The sequence below is a fragment of the Gadus morhua genome, chromosome 17, assembly GCF_902167405.1.
Source record: "Gadus morhua chromosome 17, gadMor3.0, whole genome shotgun sequence".
NCBI lineage: Eukaryota > Metazoa > Chordata > Actinopteri > Gadiformes > Gadidae > Gadus > Gadus morhua.
Genome location: NC_044064.1, coordinates 18,766,849 through 18,790,202, shown reverse-complemented (window position 1 = coordinate 18,790,202; position 23,354 = coordinate 18,766,849). Strand labels below are relative to the sequence as shown.

Genomic DNA, 23,354 nt, shown 5'->3' with positions numbered 1-23,354 from the left:
TAGGGAGCGGCGTGAGGGGGAACATGCAGGCACTGTGGGGGCCGTTGGATGAACAGCACTAACACGCCTCTAAGCTAACGACAAAAGCTACTGTTGGGCAGATTATTTTAAAGTCTACATGTGTCGATATTAAAAGAGACTAATTAGACACTGACTTGAAACGATTCTAAGATGTGTTGATATGTACTTAACAAGAGCTTTCACTTTTAGGACCATTGGATACAAAAAACTTTTTTTATTGAAAGTCTGAAATTGGTTTGACAGTTAATTTGCTCAAAAGTAACAGTTAGGCAACAGACCAAAAAACACTGAAAGCATTATCTTAATAGTTATGAAATATCTATGAATGACTTTTACCAAGGCATGTGCCTTGAATCGTCATGCAAGGCATGTGGCAAGTGACTAAACAAAAGGTATCTAATTTCAGTGAAGTTATACAACTAATACAGAAAAACAACATAGTGCAAGAAAATAAACGATTTTAGACTGCTAGTCGGTGGATGCATATCTGAATAAATAGCATGTTCTTCAATACATTCAAAGTCTCAAATGTAACTACATCTTTGAATAATATTCCTGTAAATTCCTCTGTTTTTTGGTCCCTTTTGTGTTCACTTTTGCATGGTGGAAAGTGACAAGATACTTTGTATACAAGTTTTGTATAAAAAGTCTTACATTGCAACTACAAAAACTAAGACATCTTACAGTCCTCTTTGGCCTTCCCCTTGCCCTTTCCCTTTGCTTTCTGGCTGTTTTTAGACTCTATCTTGGGGGGAAATGGGTCTGTTTGCCTGCTAACCTGACCCTCTGCACTCCCAACGCCCAGCAGCACATCTTTGACGACTTCCTGTCCTCCAGCTATGGATGAACCCAAAGCCTCTCTTCCCATCTCAAACTCTACGTCTCCTGAACCACCAAGCTGCTCCACTCCCTCCTCCACTAAAGTGTGGCTCTGCTCCTGCACTCCTCCCACATCCTCCGCTACGCTTCGCAGCAGCTGGTCAATTACCACCTCTGCTGTTTGGGACTCATTTTGTTCTCCTGTTGTGGTTTGAGGTTCTTGAGATGAAGTGGAATCTTTGTGACCTAATGGACCCCCTGCAATGCCTTCAGCCGTCTCTGTCTGTTTGGGGGTCTCCAGGGATTCCCCTTCAGGACGCAGCTCCGACCCCTTCTGGACGCTCATCTGGAAGGCCTCGCATTGGCCAAGCTCAGAGACATCACTGTTTGCATCTTGTGGCATAAGCCTTGTCACTTTCTCAGGTGTCTTGTTTGTTGGTGTCAAAGTAACGGATAACGAAGCCTCTAAATCCATTTCGTCAAAGTCAAATGAATGTCCTTCATCATTTTCATCCTCATCATTAAGATAATCACTGTCCAGTCGAATTACTTGGTGTGATTCTGTTTCCAGCTCTTTATTCTCCTGGTCTTCAACCGGATTTGAAGGCGTCTCAAGCTCCTGAACATGGCTCTGGTCAGGTTCAGGTTCTGGCTCCTCTGTGATTGCTGATGCTCTATCATTGTGTTTCTCATCCTGAACTGAATGAACCTCAGCTAATTCCTCTGACTGGTTCTTCAGTTCCTCGATTTGACTCACTTCATTCTCCTGGCCTTCCATAGGAAATGAAGGCGTATCTAATTTCGGAACATGGCCCTGGTCAGAATCTTGTTCTAGCTCCACTGAGATGTCCAATCCTAAATCATGTTGTTTCTGATCAGGAGAGGAAATCCTCTTTGCAACTCCATCTGTGATCTCAATTAATCTTTCTGCCTCACTAGAAATGACGACGGCAAGATTTGTCCCTTCTACATTATCCTCAAACACTGATGAATTCAAAACGGTTCCTTCTTTCGGAAGACTAGATATATCATTGGTAATCTCAGTGAAGGTTTCCTCTGCTAACACACTGTCGGATATTCCTTCAGAGTTGTCAGTATGGACTAAAGTTCCCTCTACTTTAAGCATGTTTTCCAACTCATCAATTTCTGGCTCATCACAATGAGCCACAGCCCCGAGTAGACGACAAGAAGGGGAGGTTTGTTCCTCTTCCACCCCTGCCTTCTGCTCTCCTGAGTCCTCTATCTGAAAAGTATCTCCGAGAGGTGTCTCACACTTGACATGCACATCCCCCCCATCGTTACCTAAAGTGACCTGATCTGTGGATAGAGTTGTCTCCAATGGCTCCTGAGGGCTGGATGTGCTCTCCAGACACACTGGAAGGGAGCTGGTGTTGGACTGTTCCACCTCATCCTCACGTGGGGATTCATTTGCTGCATGTAATGAATCAATGGCTACATTAAACCTGGTTGATTCAGTTTTCTTACCATAGTTGTTCATATCTGGGGCCTCAAAGCTCTCTATAGGGTTGGGAGTTGTATGATGTGAGATAAACTCATTTACGGGACCAGTTTCATCTGTTGCTGCAGTAGCAGCAACCTCTGGCTCGAATTGTGAGGCAACTGCCTTTGCTGGGAGCACACTCTCCTGACTAGGACTAGCTAAACAGGGTGGGTGAACAGTGTCAGGATCGGACACGTCCAGATTGGACTCTGCGTTGGAAACAGAGCTGCTCACCTGAGCTACCACAATCCCAGGTTCCAAAACACCATCTGTATCTTGGTTCTCCTGTGGTGGATCCATTTGAGATCCTTTAAGGACTTGGAGGGGGCTGGAACTGGGAATCTCAGATCCATCATCTTTTCTACTCAACTTTTTTTTGTTGTTTTCTTTCTCATTCTCTGGTGTGGTTCCTTCATTTACATCCTCCTCACTTTGCTTCTTCTCCTCCTCCTGAAGTCCTGCTTTCTTCTTTTTGCCTTTCCTCTTTTTTTTCTTCTTCTTGCCTCCGGCTCCCTTGGTCTGCAGTTTGTTGGACAGTTCCTCATTCTCTAATTCCTCATTCTCAATGTCCTCAATGTTCCCAGGCTCAGGTTGAGACATGGCGATTGGTCCGATCGGGCATGACTCATCAGGAGACATGTCGATTGGTCCGACCGGGCATGACTCATCAGGAGACATGTCGATTGGTCCGACCGGGCATGACTCATCAGGAGACATGACAATTGGTCCGACGGTGGATGACTCATCAGGGGGCGTGCTGATTGGTCCTATTGTGGATGACTCATCAGGGGACGCGGTGATTGGTCCGACTGGGCATGACTCATCAGACATGGCGATTGGTCCGATGGTGGGTGACTCATCAGGGGGCGTGCTGATTGGTCCGACGGACTCTTTGATGTGGTTCACTTCATTTCCATCTTTCTGTGGCGATTGGCCCTCATTGCTCCTTTGTGATTGGATATTATCCAGGGTAGTTGCTTGGTCTTCATGCAAATCCTTACTGGGAGTCTCTAAAATGGCCCTCATGACCTCAGCCACAATGGTTTCAGAAAGATCGGTTATCATTTGGTTGTTTTCCATGCCTTCTGTACTTGTCTGGAGCAAAGCCTCTTCCACTGTGTCTGCCCCACTCACAGCCAGCTCAGCACCCTGCGCTGATATGACCCCATTCAACTCTGCGCTGCAATCCTCTTTATTAACGATGTTTGTGATTAAATCTAAACGATGGCTCAATGCACCTTCTTCAACCATCTCCTCCTGTTCTGTTATGACCCCCTTCATCTCTGTAGCACTAGTTTGTATATTTCTGATTACACTGGCACTTTCTAAATCTAACTCTGGGCAAGGGGCACTTTCTCCTGGACGGTCCTCCACTTTGGGCCAGCACGTGGAGTCGGGGTCTCTAGAAGTCTCTGTGGAGGAATCACTAGCAAGACTAGGGGCTTCAGCAGAGGTCAAACAGCGGTCTCCTGCTTCCTCAAGTTTTTGTCGATCTTGCGGTTCTTCTGAATCCACCTCTTCCTCTTGTTTAGTCCTCAACTCAGACTCCAGTGCGCTGCCTGGGAGATTGTGAAGAGCATATGGTGATGCAACACCAAATCATGTTGAGTCAGAATAAATAACAAAGGGTTTTTGCTTATGCCTCGGCCAGCATCAAGTGCAGAATTCAAGGGAGAGCAGAGCAGTTGGATTTCAGCAACAGAAAGAGAAAAAAGGAGGCAAAGTGAAGAGGGAGAGTAGCACACAAAAAAAGAGAATAGGAAATAAGATCACCCAAATCAAGCCCTTGATTCCCGATGCTGTCACAAGGTGGAGAAGAGTCTCATGTTTCACATGATGAAGACTATAAGCTGTTTGTTGTGTTTTATGTCTGATCATCTGTTTGAGGATTTCAAAGAAGGAAATAGAAAGAGGAACAGCTGAAACAAAGGCCAAGTCAAAGCCCAGAAAGGGTAGAAAGATGTAAGGACTAGGCTACTTGACAAAGCTATTCATCATGAGTATTAGTTAACAAAACAAATATTGAGCTGATATATAAGCCAGGAGCTTTCTTCAAACACAAGAGAATCTTTTGACATTAAAAGCGACTGTTTATATTTGAAAGCATTTTGAACACCATAACGACGCACTATACCCAGTTACCTAAGTGTGTTGAACAATAGCCTGAATGTGAGTTAAATGTGGGTCAAAAGCAGTGAAATGGTGTTTATTGGTTACCTATACAAGTAGCATAAGCCTCATGCTCAATTTGAGAAATGAAGATTCCAAGCCAAGATGTCAAGCACAAATCAGCACCATATCAAACTTTAAAGATGCATTTACTATGAGTCACTATGAAGGGCTCCTTCCAAAATGAATATATCCATTGCTAAAATGTGCTCAGGGGCCAAAAATTATGTTATTTATATATATATTTGGGTTGGTTTATTGATTAAAAACAAGGGTTGGAGTAAGCTCCACTCTCAGAATTCTCCTCTCTGCTGGTCGCGTTAAGACTACTTTGAAGCAGATTTGGAAGTGGTCCTTCATTGTGTTTGCAGAGCAGGCTCCACGTCAGGCGGCTGTGTGGAGCGCTGTGGGTCGGTGCTCACCTAGCATGCTGCTGTTGCCCTCTGTGGGGGAGGCCATGTGGTCTGGACCCAGGGGGGACCCGGGTTCCGATGATCCATCGGTTCCTGGCTCAACAATACCCCCGTTGATGTTCAGATCCGGTCCCAGAACGATGCCATGTTTCTGGACACAGACGCACACATCTTTATTATTTGTTCATGGCTCTGCAACAATGTCCAGGGTAGCAACTTTAATCAAAACCGTTCAAGGTTAGTTTGGACTTTTAAAGTAAGTCCTTGTAAACAACATACAGCAGCTTTTGTCTCACACACAGACACACGCACAGACACACACGGTTCGAGTACCTTGAGAATGTCTTTCAGCTGAACCACCTCATCTCTCAACTCATCACGTTCCACTCGGATCGCGTCCGTATATGTTTTCTGTCGCTCTAAGGCCTGAATTAATTCCCCACAACCACGGTACAGACAGAGCAGAGGAGCAAGGGAAAGGCCAGGAACCAGGAAGGAAGAGAAGATTAAGCACATGGAAGTAAAGTTATCTAGCAAAGAGCGTGTTTTGTGACAAGGCAAAACGAAAAAGAAAAGATGAATGTTGAGAGAGACAGTTTGCTGTTCCTCTCGGCCGTACCCCAATCTTTTTATCCTTCCACTCAACAGTTTCCTGGAGGTCCGATATTTCTCGGATAAAACCATCCTGCTTCAAGCGCAGCTGGCGGATATCCTGGACGGCAGAGGAGGAGAACAGGAGGAGCAGGGAGGTAGAGAGGTAGAGAGGTAGAGAGAGAGAGGAGTAGGGAGGAGGGCGAGGGAGAGAAATAAGAGAAGCAGGGAGGAGAGAGGTTCAACAGTGAAGAAGAGGAGCAGAGTGGATCAAAATGGAATGAGGCAGAACACAGTGAACTGGATTTGAACAAAAGAGACCAGAATGACCTGAGCAGGACATAGGAGAACAAGATGAACAGCGTGGAGCAAAACGGAACAATCAGCAGAGAGTAGAACTGAATGTACAGACCAGAGAGAACAGAACTGAAGAAGAAGAAGGCAGAGGAAGGCTAGCTGTCCTGGTAGTCCCCCCCCCTCCCCCGACGTTGAGATATATCGAAACACCTCTTGGGCCAGGAGAAGTTGATCTCCACGGTACTCACGTTGAGCAGCTCCTCGCTCTGCTTCAGGGTCTCCTTCACCTCGTTGAACTGGAACTGCAGGATGCTGTGTGCGTGCTTCTCCCGCTCGTGGTCCTGGGGAGGGGCCACAGCACAGGGTCACCACGGCGACCACCAACCAGCCAATCAGGCCTTTCCATGCCCGCGGAACACAGCGAGCTGACTTTATGTTTATCTTTATACGCCACTATTAGTATTTTACTTTATTACCAACCAACCAAGAAAGTTTGCTTCTATGCTCAAGAGTAAACAGTTTGAGAGATATATCAGACTGACCTTATACCATACTTAATTTTATATCTTTACATTGTTGATACTTTATTTCTATACTGTACTATTTATCCTCTAGAATTGATACTTTATACTACTCTTGATACCTTTCACCAAACAAGAAGCAGTTTGAGGGAAACATCTCTATGATTAATACTTTTGATTCTGTATACTCAATACACACTTCCACCAACTGAAAACGGAGCACAAAACACTTTGGCCTTCGTACTCTAATCTCCTAACGTGTGAGGTGGGTCCGTACCATGTTCTTCTCCTCCTACTCTAATCTCCTAACGTGTGAGGTGGGTGGTCCGTACCTTGTTCTTCTCCTCCTACTCTAATCTCCTAACGTGTGAGGTGGGTGGTCCGTACCTTGTTCTTCTCCTCCTACTCTAATCTCCTAACGTGTGAGGTGGGTCCGTACCCTGTTCTTCTCCTCCTCCTCTAATCTCCTAACGTGTGAGGTGGGTGGTCCGTTCCTTGTTCTTCTCCTCCTACTCTAATCTCCTAACGTGTGAGGTGGGTCCGTACCTTGTTCTTCTCCTCCTACTCTAATCTCCTAACGTGTGAGGTGGGTCCGTACCCTGTTCTTCTCCTCCTACTCTAATCTCCTAACGTGTGAGGTGGGTGGTCCGTACCTTGTTCTTCTCCTCCTACTCTAATCTCCTAACGTGTGAGGTGGGTCCGTACCTTGTTCTTCTCCTACTCTAATCTCCTAACGTGTGAGGTGGGTGGTCCGTACCTTGTTCTTCTCCTCCTCCTCTAATCTCCTAACGTGTGAGGTGGGTGGTCCGTACCTTGTTCTTCTCCTCCTACTCTAATCTCCTAACGTGTGAGGTGGGTGGTCCGTACCTTGTTCTTCTCCTCCTCCTCTAATCTCCTAACGTGTGAGGTGGGTGGTCCGTACCCTGTTCTTCTCCTCCTACTCTAATCTCCTAACGTGTGAGGTGGGTCCGTACCATGTTCTTCTCCTCCTACTCTAATCTCCTAACGTGTGAGGTGGGTCCGTACCCTGTTCTTCTCCTCCTACTCTAATCTCCTAACGTGTGAGGTGGGTGGTCCGTACCTTGTTCTTCTCCTCCTACTCTAATCTCCTACCGTGTGAGGTGGGTCCACTCCGTACCATGTTCTTCTCCTCCTACTCTAATCTCCTAACGTGTGAGGTGGGTGGTCCGTACCTTGTTCTTCTCCTCGTACTCGCGGCGCGCCTCGGCCAGCAGCTCCTCAAGCTCGGTGAGCGAGTCCTTCAGCGTGTCCACCTGGTACAGCAGGTTGCTCTTCTCATTGTCCAGCTGGGCGTTGGACACCATGGCCTTGCGGTACTTCTCACCCACCTCCACCAAGGCGTCCTGCACAAGGGAAGAGGCCCTTTAGCATAACGTGACATCAGACCCCTCCCCATACACGCAGGTCGGCGGGTGTATTCAGGACGTCCTGCCCATGGATGTATCAACACACGGCTAAGACAAGACAAGGATCAGAAGCATATAAACATGTCCTACACAGGTTAAATAAAGAGGCCACAATGCTTGAGACTAAAGGAATGTCAAGCGTGTTAGGGAAGTGGAAATACAGCAAAGTTATGCAGTTGGAGTAGACTCATGAGAGTGTTGTTTAGTCCAGTCTCTTCTTTTGATTCGTGATGGACTGGCTCATTGGTCACTTTTGTCCACTAACTGCCTTTTTCCACCGACAGTACCAGCTCTACTCACCACGACGTAGCGTGGCACAACTTGGTTTGGTTCAAGGGACGTGGTGTTTCCATCTAGAATAAAGAACCTCTTCAACGTGGGCGGGTCGTCATAGTACGCATGTGTGATACTGCAGTGACGTACTTATCCAGGCGACACAAAGGCTGAACGCTTATGCTAGTATTTATAGATGACGGGTGTCAAGCTCAGACGTTGCGCTCATCATGACTCGTCCAGTGGCGTCACTCTCTGGCCAATCAGTGGCCAGCAGGCTGTTTACGTCACACAAAAGTATCAGATCAGCTCTCTTGGAACCTCAAAGAAGGTTGAACGAAAAAAGTACCAATTAGCAGGTACCACGTACCTAATTTTGGAACGCAAAAAAAGGCGGGTCAAGTCGAGGCGAGTTGGCCGTCGGTGGTAAAAGGCCATAAGGAGTAACAACCAACACAACACTCACACAAAACAGAGGCAATGCTTTCTACCCTATGCCTACCGTCTATGGTTAATACTCTGTGTGATGATTACTCTTAATGGTCTCCATAGTAATGTTGTTAATATTCTCACTATTGGCCACCAACATGCTCCCGGACCTTATACCTTAACTTCCTTGAGGTTCTGCATGTACTTTGATTCCACATCTTGAATCTGATCCTTCAGCTCATGGATCTCCTGATGTGAGGAGCAGCGAGCACAGAGGAGCATGAGCAGAGAGGTGAGAGGAGAGGTGAGGGGGAGCTCAAACAGCATTCTAAAAGTACCCGGTGACAGAGGTACAACCACAAAGGAAAGTAGCATAGAGCCAGAGAAAGAGTCAGAGACGGAGAACAGGAGAATGTGGTATGGACCATTTGGCTGAACATTTGTTTCAATGACCGTAATCGTGATGATTACAGATTCAACACTTCAAATGTTGGACTCAAACATGTGGCAGCCATGACACATGTTCCCAAGCAACCGATTTACCTCTCCCAGTAAGTACGGGAACATTTGCAGAACTTGCAGGTCTGTACCTTGATCTCTCGTATGGACGTCTCGTTATCTACGGTGATTGCCGTCTCGCCACTTCCTCTCCGGGAGGAGGTGCCCCCCAACGCGGTGAGGGTCCCAGCGGTTAAGGCAGAGGCTGCCCGGGACCCCTGGGAACGACACACAGCATCAGATACACCCTACCCTTGAGTACGATCAACGTCTGTCTGCAATTGGGTTCCTATACACTTTGTTAGAAAAACAGATTCGTATATTTTTTTGTTTTTAACATTCAACTCACCTTCTCGATATAATCTCTGTCCTCCACCTGTTGAGACAGAACAGAAACCATTAATAACTGTGTGTGTGTGTGTGTGTGTGTGTGTGTGTGTGTGTGTGTGTGTGTGTGTGTGTGTGTGTGTGTGTGTGTGTGTGCGTGTGTGTGAAAAAACTGGCTCACCACTCAATTTAACCAGTGTAGGATATGCAAATATCAGACTGTAATGAACTCTGTACTGAATAGACACCATCACCAAGCAACATGCTCAACTTGTGATGAAATACGTTCACCCATGCACACACTAGCACACAACCTTATCATGCCACAACCACTTCTTTAATGAAGTGTCCTGCCCCAGCGCACAGGGCAGCTCAGAATCAAACCGACAACCATCCAGTTACCAGAAAACCACCTTTAACTCCTACAGTCGCTCTGGAGGACTGTAGACGGTAGAATTAACATCAACACATCTTCAGTCTCATAAAGATAAGACCAGCGTTGTACAATTACATTAAACACACAAAATCGAACTCAACTATAGGCCTATTTGTTTGTTAGGTTTATTAGTCCATCAGAGATGAAGATAACACTCCAATATCCATGTTATGTGTGCTGTGATTTTTTATACCTTAGTGCACAAATGGAGCGAGAGACAGATAGACAGAGAGATAGATTGACGGATAGACCGATAGAGAGAGGTCCAGAAAGAACAAATCTAAAAACTAAATTAACAGGCAAGATAATTGGTTAGTAGTTAGAACACGGCCATGCTATCCTGCTGGCTCACATCTGAGAAATCAGGGATAGTGACGTCATCCAGGTCCTTTGAGAGAACGCTGCTGCTCGCGCTCCGCAAGAAGCCGGCCACAGAGCTGTGGTTGTCCTGAAACAACCACCAGGGGGCGCCATTATAACAACAAAAAGCAGGCTACCGGCTAGGTCAGGATACCTACAGCTGGATTAACACTCCAACATACTTAAGGAAGAATGACCATGTGGTAGTCAACAGTGGAGAGCATCGATGGTATAGGACTGCCAAAATGTATAACAATGTTCATTAAATAGGGCAACAATTATTTTATCTGATTTATCAGATAAAAATAATAATTTAATAATTTAATAAGTTAATTATCTGCTGCACGATCACTTCATTAATGGGCAGTTACAAGTGAGCCACTTTCGAAACATACATCTGAAAGCCGGAAGGTTGCCAAACTATTTCACTTGGAAACATCCTGTGATTCCTGGCCAACGACGGAGCAGGCAGACCTGTGTGTCCTCTCCCCTGAGCAGCAGGCTATTCTAACATGAAGCTAAAGCTTCAGTGCGGGGGCCAGTGGGTCTCTGGGGAGGGGGGCTCACCACTGGGCTGGCGCGGGCCGAGCTGGCCCGGGACGAGGCTCTGGAGTTGGACCCCCGGTAGCTGCTGTAGTCTGATGGCTGGAGGGAGGGGGGGACACATACATACTGCATATACCGTGTGTACAGTGTGGGCACACACAACTATTCGGATGCATCAGTGTCCATCCATGGATGTCAAAAGGATTCCATTCAAAAGCAAACCGACTGTTTTGCCTGCATCGAAAAATGCTGGCCGAAATAATCTTTACTCTGAGGATCAAGGATCCGATCTGCCTCTGACCTCAAAGCCCCCATGCAGAGGTTGTGTGGCGACGTGAGTCACTGCATTGTGTAGTCTAGTCACTTTATACCTTGCACTATCGTCACAGGCTTTAAATGTAAACCCACACACAAGCACACTATGACCCACAGGAAGAGTTCAGTGTTGGACATCAAGGGTTAGCTTTAACACACAGAAGACAGGACTGGATCCACCTGATGGTAAACTCATGCTCCACCAGGGAGGGGGGGGTTCTAAACACATGCGAGGCCGGTTCTTCCTGAGGGAAGCCTTACTCGAGAGCTGGAGCCAATGACCCGCCGGGAAGCACTGCCCAGGCCGTCCTCATACAGCGAGCTCTGACACACACACACACACACACACACACACACACACACACACACACACACACACACACACACACACACACACACACACACACACACACACACACACACACACACACACACACACACACACACACACAGCATGATTTTCCAAGGCTGGTGTCCTCGAAGCGACCACATGTGTTCCAACTCTAGAAATGTCTTCAGTGGTGTTGACCTGCTGAACCCTAGACACATGTGCTCTGCTCTCACTACATAATAGGTGACCCCACACTGTCTCCAGAGAGTCTAGCATCTTCCTCTAAAGGTGCCCGTGACAAAAACAGATATACGGTGGAGCATGCGTGAACACCACAAGTGAGAGTTGGGGTGAGAGGGGGGGTCAAAGTTCATGAAGGGGAACCAACCCTACGATGGCGCTTGTAGGAGATCTGGCTGAGGAGCCCAGAGTAGGACTGGAACCAACCGGGAGGACAAAAGGTTATAGGTACAGCATCCCACTGGACTGTGTGTGTGTGTGTGTGTGTGTGTGTGTGTGTGTGTGTGTGTGTGTGTGTGTGTGCGTATATGAGTGTGTGGGTGTACATTTCCTCTAGTATTGGTCAATTGGCGACAATTCAGCAGGGTGACAAGCTTTCTCTGATTGAATAAAAATAAATGTAATGATAAAATAATTAAATATTATATTTAGAATGACGCATTCTACATTTGCAGCAAATAACCTCCTCACACAGGCGCCTAAATAAATACCTGTTTATTTAGGCGTTAAGTAACTGCTGCAAAGACTAGCAGTAACTTCCAGCACTGCTCAAAATCTCAGGCACATCAATCATCGACCATGAACTTGTCTAATACGGCTTCATGTAAATCCAAGTATATTGTGTTGCTTCTTTACTGTCTAACAGATTGCCTCCGCACTCTTACATCGGTAAATAAATTAAAGTTAACTTGGATGGAATTCATTGTAGAGAGCTAAACGACAGTAACACTGATACGAAAGCAACACTGATGTCCAATGTCTCCGTCGGTTAACAGACCTGGTAGCCATTGTACAGAGAGGCTGGCTGTCTGGAGAGAGAGGAGGAGGCATAGGGGGCCTATGGAAGAGGAGGAGGAAACCATGATTACAAAGATGGAGACATGGGAACTGAGGAGAAGGAGACTCATTCATATAGCTGACAGAATATGGCAGACACTCGGGGACAGAGGGAGAGAGACAGTGGAGTATGGAGGGAGGAGGTGGATGGAGGATGAGGAGGGTAGACAGACACAGGGAGAAGGAATGAATATAAGATCACAGAAAAAGGCAGATTGAGAGACAGACAGAGATAGAGTGAGAGATGGATCATCAGATAAAGGGTAAGAGGGAGTGAGAGAGAGCGAGAGACAGAGAGTGAGAGAACGATCATATAAAGAGTGAGAGAGAGAGTGCGAGAGGAAACAGGAAATGGTGCAAAACAATCTACAAAAACAATCAACGTCCAAACGCTGGCTAAGCCTTTGAGAGAGTTACTGTATCAAGGTTGTCCGAACGAAAAACGACTGCAAGCCAAAACAGAAACAAGCTTGCAAACCATTCATCAAACATATTTACATACAGCATGCTGGAGATCTATCCCTCAATGAGGCGGCCTCCTGTGTAACAATATGCACTATGGAAGAACACGCAACACACCGATTAATCACACAAAGTTACTTCACACACATGTATGCCATTAAAAACATAAACAAACACTGCATCCACAATGGCCGTGTCCCGATGTCTCTAGTGCTAGTAAGTTCAGTTCTGGAGAGGAACGGCCCCCCCGCTGGGCCTGCTCCACAGCCAGGAGCACGGAACCGCTCCACACAGGAACATTTAGGAATTCTGAATCAGGTATGTATTATTTCCAAAACAAATTGCCGGCCATGTGTCTTTTTTTGTCCAAGTCTGTCTGTTTTTTCGTCCCAGTCTGTGCCCGTTATTAGGTCAGTGGTTGCTACATGCGGACGGACGGACGGGCAGACAGACGGACGGCGAGACAGACAGACGAGGGGACAACAGGAGTCAACGTTAGCGGCTTGGTAGCACCCACCGTCTGCAGGTCTAGTCGGGACCCCCGTGAGAGCCGGCTGTCCTCACTCAATCGGGAGCTCTGATGGAATATAAGGTGACGACACAACATAAACTCATTCATCTGGATCAGAAGGGGCTGAGATCTCAGTAAGAGAATACATGAGGACACATGAACCAGCACCCAGGGGGCATGCGGCACCCACCGTAAGGTCAAGCCTGGAAGAGCGAGAGGTTCTGCTCTCGTCGCTGAGCTTGGAGCTCTAAGAAGCCATGAGACAGAAACACCATGAGTCGGCTAGCAGACATATAGCCTTCCTTCACAAGCTAGCCCCCGACTGCAGCAACATGCCCTCTCTCTCTAGCAGACCTGGGAGGCCACTCCAGGAATAATTGGGTCACATGGAAACCCCAGATATGACCATAGTCCGCTCCCCGACACACAGATAACTTTAGCTTAGATAAGCGCGCTTTCAACAGCTCCTTGAAACTGTGGGAGGCTTTCACTGTGATAGAGGTGATGAGGATAGTATTATTGCTATGAAATCTTGCATTACCTTTAACAGCTAAACACTAAATGCATCCATATGACATGTAATCTAGCAACAACTAAAAAAGGATAATTAGGGGATTGAACAATAAGATAATCCTTTTTTTGAACTTGAATAAAACATCGTCTTCCATTGACTTGCAACTAAGAACTCCATATATATGTCATTATCATTACTAATCTCTAATCCAAAGCCAAATCCCAGTCTTTTGTATTGTTGGGCATACAGGGTGCAGATGTATTCAAAGGTCCACCCACCCGGCTGGATACCACACTGTAACCGTCATCACAGCCGTTGTCCTAAAGGTAGAGGACAGGGTACGTGAAGGACAATCAGAAGATGGCGAATGAGGAGCAGGAGAACATCATGAGAAACACACTGTGACTCTAGAAACAGGGTGTCTGAGATCGGTGCACATCTGTGACATGCTTTAGAGCGACATTTCCAACATACATCTCTGTCTTTGTGCTTGTGCTTCTTCTTTTTCTTTGATTTCTTGTGCGAGTGCAAGGAGGAGCTCTGGAAGATGGAAGGACGAGGACAGAGGAAGAGAGGACAGACGACAGAGGACGAGGACAGAGAAAGAGAGGAACCAATGAACGGGATGGGATTGGTTGGAGTGGCATGGTGGATTGAGGAGAGGCTCTGCTAGGGAAGAAACAAGCTTCCAGCCTGCATAGGCTGCTGTTGAATCTAGCAGTGTGTTAATAAGTAATGGGTTTCATGCTAGCCCGGCCACATTCGTTAATGTGTCGCTTCCTTCACTCAGATCACCAAGCAAACTCAAAGACAACACACAGGCCTCCTGCACATCACATGCCCTATTTGTTTTATTCTTCATTCGTGTTTTTAGGGTGCTGTCCTTTGCTCTCTCTCTCTCTTGAAAAAGGTATTAGATTAAATGCAGTTCTTCCTTGTTTAATCCTAAATCACATGCATTATAACCATGTTTGGCGTGGAGCTGGGAGGTGCATGAACGTTAAAAGCCTTGATTCAGGGTCCAATCACAGATAAGGCCAAGGTAACGAGACAGGGTCAACCAGGAACATTTAGAATTATTTAGATAGGACCTGGAAAATATTACCTCAACAGTAACACCAAAACAACCAGATCCACATCCTTCTAAAATGTAACCGTCTTTCCAAGCGCCAAAAGCATACAAAATGATACATGAATTGACACAGTTTTTTCCAAAAAGTTTTTTCCTCCACTTGACAATGTACTGAACTATTAGTTAGATTAGAAGGCACCCGCATACGACTTGTTATGTGCAATCCACAACATAACCACCAAAGAGGGGCAGGCTGACGAGACGACCTCCTCAGGGACCATGCAGGAGGATCTTCAGATGAATAACGTTGGAGCGCATAGAGGATTCGGACAGGCACAACACTGGGAACTCGCGGCAGATCCCATCAAACATTGCCAGCCTTACATTCACCATTCACCGTTTGCTACGGTTTATATGTCCACAAGGCGCCCTAAGGGCTGCACTTAAAAAATACAACTCCTCCCTGGAAGATGGTTTTAAAAGACTGAGTTTTCAGACCCAAAACCTCCAGCGTGGTGTGGAAGAGGCCAAAGACAAAGACGCACAAACACTTTGCCCACAAAGCTTTAAAATGACCTATCCGACTGAAGTCGGATAGGTCATTTTTCAGACTTCTTTCGTCAGGCGTCTGCATAAAACCGGAGGCTGGGGCGGTATATAGCTTTTCCAAAAGTGGGGGGGTTTGTTGTGGTGGCTAGGATAGTGCCCTGCATTGATATTTACTTAAAGATAAGAAAAAGAGCTCCATCAGTCCTAGAGGAACATGGTTCCACAAGCAATGCCCACAACCTCTGGGCAGCGCTGGGTGTTCGGTCAGCGGGGTGAGAGAGGATCTCGGGGTGACGGGTCAACAATTGTTGATCCCACACCGCCTAACTCCTCCCCCGCACACTCCAATGGCGTCCACCACAGACGAGAGAACCATGAGAGCATCAGGATAACCACAACGTCTTCAGCGCCATTGTGTTGAGTAAATGGACGTGTGGACGTTGAGGGTGCGTCTGTTTTACACCACTGAGTAGACTGAAGGAAGTGTGGTGTGTAGGGTGAGGGTGCGTTTGTTTTACTCCACTGGGTAGACTGAAGGAAGTGTGGTGTGGAGGATGAGGGTGCGTTTGTTTTACTCCACTGACCCTGACGCTGCTCAGGCTCCCCACGGACATCCGTTCATCTTCATCTGAAAGCTGGGAGAGGGGGAGGGAGAGGGAGAGGGGAGAGAGACGGGGAGAGAGAAGGATGGTTAGGACTCAAACCTGAAAGCAAGGTAACATACGGAGTAAATAACTCCCTCGCAGTAGCAAGCACCCATGTCGCCCTGTCATATAAAAGTTAGATCATAACACATAATTATTAGGAATATATTATAAGAACCATATGACCATTTCTTCTCGAGTTCTTCTCACGTTTTCGGTGTCCAAGCGCAGCCCTTACAATTGTTTAAAATGGATATATTCCATTATGCAAACTATTGCTATGAACTATTTTTGCAGACTTTAAAATAAGGATTTAAGCTTTGTGAAGGACCAACAGCAAACACAATTAATCCACACTTCGTCCCTCTTAATGTGTCCTGTTATCTCAGTAAAATTAATTCAATAACTAATTCAAGTCAACTCATGAAGGCCAACCTTACAGTGCTCAGGCACACCCTGTAGCCTCACACCACTGTGCGCTCACCATGAGATGGAGAGGGGAGGGAGAGAGAGAGACACAGAGAGTGGGAGAGAGACAGCGAGAGCAACAGTGCATGAGCGAGAGAGAGAGAGAGAGAGCAAGAGCAAGAGCTACAAACCGTGGTGGTCCGTGACGGGCGTGAGTAGCGCTCACTGTCCTCCTGGAGGGTAGAAGAAGCAACAGGATGAAGAAGGGAGGCAAGAGAGATGAAAGATCAAAGGTCAAGCAGGAAGGTGAACCACTGAGTCTGCGAGGATGCAAATGGCTGATTGATGCTCAGGGGTGCTGGCGCCATTCCTCAGCCTACAGCATCCAAAAGTGGGTCAGCGATTCTATTCTATTCAGCAATGCTATTGTGATATCTTCAAAGACACACGGTATACAGCAATTCCTCAAACACACAAACAAACATGCAGCACATCCCCGGTGAGTGCACCAGTCGAACCCGAACAGACACGCAGCAGACGCAATTTAATTTCAGATGTCAGAGGGCTAGTAAGCATGGTAAACTCAGGGGCGAAATGTACACCTGGCGGTGGGTATGGAGAAAGTCTTTGTCTCCACAGCCAGAGTGGAGTCCAGACTCTTATCTAAGCAGCTATTTCAGTTCTACTGGAGTGATGTCTGGCATCCATCAACACTTACAACTCAGGTATTTCAGTCTTAGCTTTCAAACAACACTTGATTAGTCAGGTCACAAAAGGTTAAATCAGAAATCCCAAGCTTACTTATTATAACGTTAGTAACAAGATGACCATACCCATTCACTATGAGTTAATTCAGCACACGACAGATAAAACCAGGGACACAAATCCATGCAGGCAAACAAAACAGGGCAAAAGGTTGTGGAAATGAAAAGGACGTCCTCAAACAGACACTTTAATAAGTGGCTTATCGCTAGCGCTTTTGAACTTTTATTAAAGGCCACAAGCCTCTAACGGTTCCAAATACCTAGGCTCCAAACATAAAAAATGGCCTCAGAAAAAACAAACATCATGCCTGTAGTCATCGTGCTACCGGAGGTTAGGAGGTTCCATGCCGGGGAAACTACTGTACCATCCATTGTTCAATGTTTCCCCACTTGGTGTCCCCTCGGTCTTCTGATTTGGTATCCAGCCCATAATATTTCTGAATCAGGCAAACAGAACAATCAATACTATGGAGCATAAGGATAAAACAGATAAAGGATCTGCAACCTGGCCTGAACGCCGCGAGTTGTTATTTAAGTGTCACTGATTGGATAAAGCATCTGCTGGCGCTGAATGAAGAAGTGGTAAGGCTGAGATGTGGTATGGCAGAGATGTTTCAACTCCTTCCAGACTGCTCCACACTGGAGAGAGATGCCTTCAGCTGCATCTCCTTTAGTCCAGTGTATGTCAACGCACTAAATGACGTGTTTGAACATTTGTGTCAATTTAACACGTTTTTATGCCTGCTCTTAACCCATGTTTGACCATGAATAGACAGGAGATGAAAGGAGGATTGGGGAGGACGGAAGAGGAGAGGTAGGAGGAGGAGGAGGAGACGACCTACCTTCTGGACCTGAAAGATCTACACACCAACACAGGAGAGGAAGAGGAGAGAGGCCAGGATGGGATGGATCAACCAAACAGAGACAGAGGGAAAGAACAAAGACAGACCCTTCATGTAAACAGCTGGAAACAGTGGAATGTGAAAAGCAGCAAGACAAGGTGACAGTAGAAGATCATGTGAATACTCAAACAGACAAACTGAGAGGAGCAGGAAGAGTAAAGGTTTCGGAAAGCACCGTGGGCCCTATAGGAGTCAGTGGAAGCACCGTGGGCCCTATAAGAGCCAGTGAAAGCACCTTGGGCCCCATAGGAGCCAGTGAAAGCACCTTGGACCCTATAGGAGCCAGTGGAAGCACCTTGAGCCCCATAGAAGCCAGTGAAGGCACCTTGGGCCCCCTAGGAGCCAGTGGAAGCACCTTGGGCCCTATAGGAGCCAGTGAAAGCACCTTGGGCCCCCTAGGAGCCAGTGAAGGCACCATGGGCCCTATAGGAGCCAGTGAAAGCACCTTGGGCCCCATTGGAGCCAGTGAAAGCACCTTGGGCCCCATTGGAGCCAGTGAAAGCACAGTGGGCCCTATAGGAGCCAGTGAAGGCACCTTGGGCCCTATAGGAGGTACCTGGGGTATAGTCCCGTCACGCTGGATAGGCGCGGTGGGCAGTCAATAAAAACGACCACTCTGGAAGACCGTTTACAAATAACCGTCACCCATTTACAAAATAAAAATACACATTTGACAGCACACGAGATTAGGGGCTTTTCCCACCCTTTAAGGGGTTAAACCCCAGGACACCTGAGTGCTTCCTGAGGTCCGGACTCGGAGAGTAGCGGCGTTAGTTTCGGCTCAGTGGAGCGGAGACCTTAGCATCGTGGGTTGACGAGGTAACAAAGGTTTTTCAATGCCATGTCCCACTGTCAGGTTGGCGATGGTGGCCGCTTGCCAGCGGCAGCAGGTATTCCCGTTTCCATGAAGACTAACCACCTGAGGACCCGTGAGAAGCAAACTCAGTTTGCGGGGATCATTTTCCTGCGCGTAAACAAATCCAAACCACACTGGTCACAGCAATGACTTCTTCGAAAGAATGCCATCGTTAAGCATTCAGACAAGAGCCAACGACCACATAAGGAAAGTGCAACATCTAAATCAGAACGGATCTGAACATTAACAAATACAGGGATAAAGATAGATTAATCCTTCAGCAGGCATGGTATAATTAATGGTCCAGCAGCTGTCTGTGTTAATCAGTGGAGTCAGCTTAGCCTCCAGATCTTTCAGGGGGGCGGGCGGGGTTGATCAGCAGATCATTATTGATAGATAAAGCGCTTCTGCCTTGACGCTCGCCACAGGCCCCAAAGTCCTCCCTGTGTCCGTTCCAATGCCTCCGTATTAATAGTGATCAGCCAACATTTATAGCCGGAGTAATGACCTCCGTGTTCTCATCCACATTTAACCGCCCTCCCCAAAGTCCCCTGACCCATGAACCATTCTCATACAGTTTTGCAGCTTTGGCAAGTCCAGCCTCCATAAATCTGTTTTCAGTCGACCTCTTTGTTCCAAGAGAAGATGACATATTTTCACTGGTGACCCAGTGGACTGGCGGATCTATTTCTAGAAATCCACAGCCCTCTCCCCCGGTAGATTGTTTTACTGCTGGCCTCCACAGAAGGGCTTCTGCCCCGCCAACAAAACATTGATGGAAGTTACTGGAGAAGTCGGGGTGCTTTGAAACAGTCGACTCTAGCATTATTTTCATTTATAAATTAGGAAGGACAATAAACACAGTAAGAAAATACGTTTGAATAACTGATGCAAACGTTTACTACATTCAGTGGTAAATCTACCAGCATAAACATAAAAAGTAAATGCAATTCTATGTAATATATTTTAATGGCAGACTATTTTACGTTATCCCCCTCTCTTGCTCATCATGTGTTCATTGGCCATGTATTGAATGACCTGTTAATAAGGACCTGTGTATCTCAGACCCTCACCAGAAGCTAGTCATAGTCCTCCCCAATGCAATGCAGGCTTCAAGCTCTCTACGTCTACCGGGTGGCACCATCTGCCTACTCTTCAACATGCTCATTATGAATCAACTCATTGCTACAATTGTCCAAATAAAGTACTGCCTAACATGGTAAATGGACTGCATTTGAGAGCGCTTTTCTAACCAGTGGCCACTCAAAGCACTTTACAATCCTGCCTAACATTCACCTATTCATAAGGAACATCCACAAACAGACGGCGGAGTCAACCATGCAATACGAGGGAGGCGTCTTGCTCAGAGACACCTCGACACTGGACCTAGCAGTCCCAGTCTGCCCTCCTCAGCCTCGCTGTGTGTCTAGTCAGCCAATTAGCGAGCAACCTTTAGCACTGACAGCCAGCGCGGCTAAAGCCCCGCAGGTCACCGGGACCTCGCCGATAACACCAGTTACACAACCTGCTACCCGTTAGCCCAGGGCCCACTCACCCTGCCGCCCCTCAGAGCGGGGGTCCGTCCCCCCAGGGCCGCGCGGACCCCCCTCCCGGCCAGCCGTCGGCCCGCCATGCCGACCGCCCTCAGGGGGTCTGCTCGCTGGTCATTCCGGGCTGGGGGCTCCCAGGGGCTGTGGAGGGGCCGGGTCAACAGCCTCTCATGTAGCCACGAGGGTCTCCCCACGGAGGGTCTCATCGGTCCCGGTCTCCGCGCTCCGGGGGCTGCTGCTACCGGTTTGTTTCGCTACAGAGCTAGCGGCCGACCTGCCGTTTATATCCAGGGGTCCGCATGCTCGTCCAAGAGTGGAACTGGGCTACGACGTCTGGGAGCGCAGGAACCCATCGCTACATGTCAACAACAACACTGCTAGGACGGTGCGCCGGAGGCTCCTGCCAGGCTAACCTAAGCTACTTTGGAACTTGGCTAAAGGCTTTAAAGTAGTCTGTGCGTGCACTCACACACACCCTTTTTCCAGAATGGGCTTAATGCTGACCGCTAATCTGGTAAGTATGGCGTGTGTGTGTGTGTGTGTGTGTGTGTGTGTGTGTGTGTGTGTGTGTGTGTGTGTGTGTGTGTGTGTGTGTGTGTGTGTGTGTGTGTGTGTGTGTGTGTGTGTGTGTGTGTGTGTGTGTGTGTCCCCTTAAAGATAAGAGATCTCCCTGGAGCTTTTTAGGCACATTCTGAGCTGCAGATGGATTATGGTCACAATGCACAATGACATCATCATTAAAAGGACCCCTGTCCAAAAAGGATTTAACGTAATGACAGAGACTGGTGTTTGATGAGCACTCTGCTCTCTTATTGTGCTGTGAAGCACTGCTGTAATGACCCCTGGAAGGGGCTTCACTAGAAGGGGCTTCACTGGCTGTTTTGCGGTCCGTCCGACGGCCCCGTCCTGTGTTAAAACAACTGGCATGCTTGAACTCTCGAGGGCGAACGCTATAGCACCAACTCACCCCTCTCACTTATTCATGAGGACAGCATCATGTTTACATTGACTTGTTTTCTCTGGAAAGGGTCCAACCCAGTTGACCTGAGACGCCACACTCTAGTAAACTTGTAAATCAACTCAATTTAAACACATCATCGTCTAATATCAACAGGATTCAACTATTAATATTTGGATACTCTGATATTGTTGAATATTTAGAGTTTGAAGTCATTTTGTTTCTACAGGTATACTTTGGAAAGACATTCCTCTGTGATCAACGATTTACTGTTCTTGATCAAGTGAACTCAGGGCTCTGTCTGGTCCTTCAGAGTGTGCGTGTGCGTGCGCGTGTGTGTGTTCCGTGTACCTCCTTCTGTTGTCGCTCCAGCTCCTTCATGCGGATCTCTCTGGCCTCGGCCCTGGCTGCTCTCTTAGCTGCTAGCCGGGCCTCAGCCTGCAGGGGGAGAAGGGGAAAGAGAGACCCATCAGCTCATTTCAGTACTTCAGTGGAATTAGATCAAATCTGTTTGGTCATTTTGTCTTCTTAATGCATACATTTACATTTAGTGGATTTTGCTGATTTCGCTTTTATCCAAAGCGACTTTCAACCATTAATTAATTCACACATTGAAGGCAGAGTCAACCATGCAGGGCGACGGCCAGCTGGTCAGTCTTGCTCAGGGACACCTCGACACTCTGCCAGGAGGAGCCAGGGATTGAACTAGCATCCTTCAGGTTACCAGTCACCCAGTCTTCCACCTGAGCTACTTCCGCCCTCCTCCTACTCCAGTATCATGACTGAACTCATGCATCACTTCATGCACTCTTGAAGGTGTGTGCATGCGTCCGACAGTCTGAGCGTGTGGGACACACAGACGACCAGACCAGTGATGACCGGCTGATGGTTGATTGTTAGGATGGACCGATGTAGATAAATGTATATTTCTCTAGGTTATTTGCCCAGGCCCCCCTCAGCAGAGGGCAAAGTGACCTCTCAGACAGCCTCATACGTGTCCATAATCGCTTCCTTCCCGTCTGCGGGGCTCTGAGGCCGATACATCACTGTTATGGGACATGACCGCCCCATGGGCACGGCCCATTTGTTACATAGGGAACACAAACACACCCACACAATATATATTATTATCTATTTTGATCTGGCTCTCAAATAAAACAGGAAGATCGTAATGATAAGGTTAAAGATTCAAGAGCACAACAGACTTTAGTTTCACACTCTAATTAAACCACCCATGTATCTACATTCATGCCACGACCAAGATCTTCAGAGGAGCTTCCATGGCCTGTAAAGCCTGTTATCTCCCAACTCTTTAAACTCTGTCATCATTCCCTCAAACATTGTGCCCACGGGAGGACAGTCTTCTTGAGGACATCTTGATTCTCAGTGTTTTCAAAGCTTCCTAAACTACTTTACATCCCTTCCCTGTGTTCTCCTCGGCTGCTGGCTGTTCCAGAAGTTCATTGAGTTTCATCTCTTAAAAAGGACAAATTAAATGCTATTGTGCAGTCAGGAAACGACGTGACGACCCAAAAAGCCTCGTCACCCGAGGAAGGAGCGATGGTGTAATGAAGCCGAAGAGAGCCGACCTGAAGAGGTCTGGAGTGGATCTGAGTAAACAAGGCTAGCTATAAATTAGCGTAAACATTGTTCAACTGTCAGTGAGGAGTCTGAGAACTGAAAAATAAGCCAAACTCTTGAACGCCCATTATTGCTCAATAAGATTTATTGTTACATCTTACCATAGAAAATATTAGGATTGCGTCGCTTAGATTTGTGCCATGGGTCACATGGCACAAATCTAAGCCAATCA

The 23,354-nt window shown here is 47.1% G+C and overlaps 1 protein-coding gene across 35 annotated transcripts in view; it reads right to left on the bottom strand.

The window, feature by feature from the left end:
- lrrfip1a (leucine rich repeat (in FLII) interacting protein 1a) overlaps positions 1 to 23,354 on the bottom strand; it is a 40,451-nt gene that overhangs the window by 3,408 nt on the left and 13,689 nt on the right. The window contains exons 2-23 of one of the 35 annotated variants that reach the window (XM_030338938.1): positions 21,893 to 21,979; positions 18,118 to 18,135; positions 17,641 to 17,712; positions 16,703 to 16,744; positions 16,044 to 16,094; positions 14,313 to 14,378; positions 14,117 to 14,158; positions 13,515 to 13,571; positions 13,331 to 13,390; positions 12,293 to 12,352; positions 11,205 to 11,267; positions 10,650 to 10,727; positions 10,075 to 10,170; positions 9,309 to 9,335; positions 9,052 to 9,177; positions 8,639 to 8,710; positions 7,526 to 7,696; positions 6,060 to 6,152; positions 5,543 to 5,635; positions 5,257 to 5,349; positions 4,933 to 5,074; positions 216 to 3,900 (exon numbers count right to left, since the gene is read on the bottom strand). In XM_030338938.1, the coding sequence (XP_030194798.1) occupies positions 692 to 3,900; positions 4,933 to 5,074; positions 5,257 to 5,349; positions 5,543 to 5,635; positions 6,060 to 6,152; positions 7,526 to 7,696; positions 8,639 to 8,710; positions 9,052 to 9,177; positions 9,309 to 9,335; positions 10,075 to 10,170; positions 10,650 to 10,727; positions 11,205 to 11,267; positions 12,293 to 12,352; positions 13,331 to 13,390; positions 13,515 to 13,571; positions 14,117 to 14,158; positions 14,313 to 14,378; positions 16,044 to 16,094; positions 16,703 to 16,744; positions 17,641 to 17,712; positions 18,118 to 18,135; positions 21,893 to 21,979 (4,818 nt within the window). In that variant the 3' untranslated portion in view covers positions 216 to 691. Of the gene's footprint in view, positions 1 to 215; positions 3,901 to 4,932; positions 5,075 to 5,256; positions 5,350 to 5,542; positions 5,636 to 6,059; positions 6,153 to 7,525; positions 7,697 to 8,638; positions 8,711 to 9,051; positions 9,178 to 9,308; positions 9,336 to 10,074; positions 10,171 to 10,649; positions 10,728 to 11,204; positions 11,268 to 12,292; positions 12,353 to 13,330; positions 13,391 to 13,514; positions 13,572 to 14,116; positions 14,159 to 14,312; positions 14,379 to 16,043; positions 16,095 to 16,702; positions 16,745 to 17,640; positions 17,713 to 18,117; positions 18,136 to 20,588; positions 21,119 to 21,892; positions 21,980 to 23,354 lie in introns of those variants that run through there. The other 34 variants (XM_030338974.1, XM_030338939.1, XM_030338943.1 and 31 more) reach the window with 34 other exon arrangements.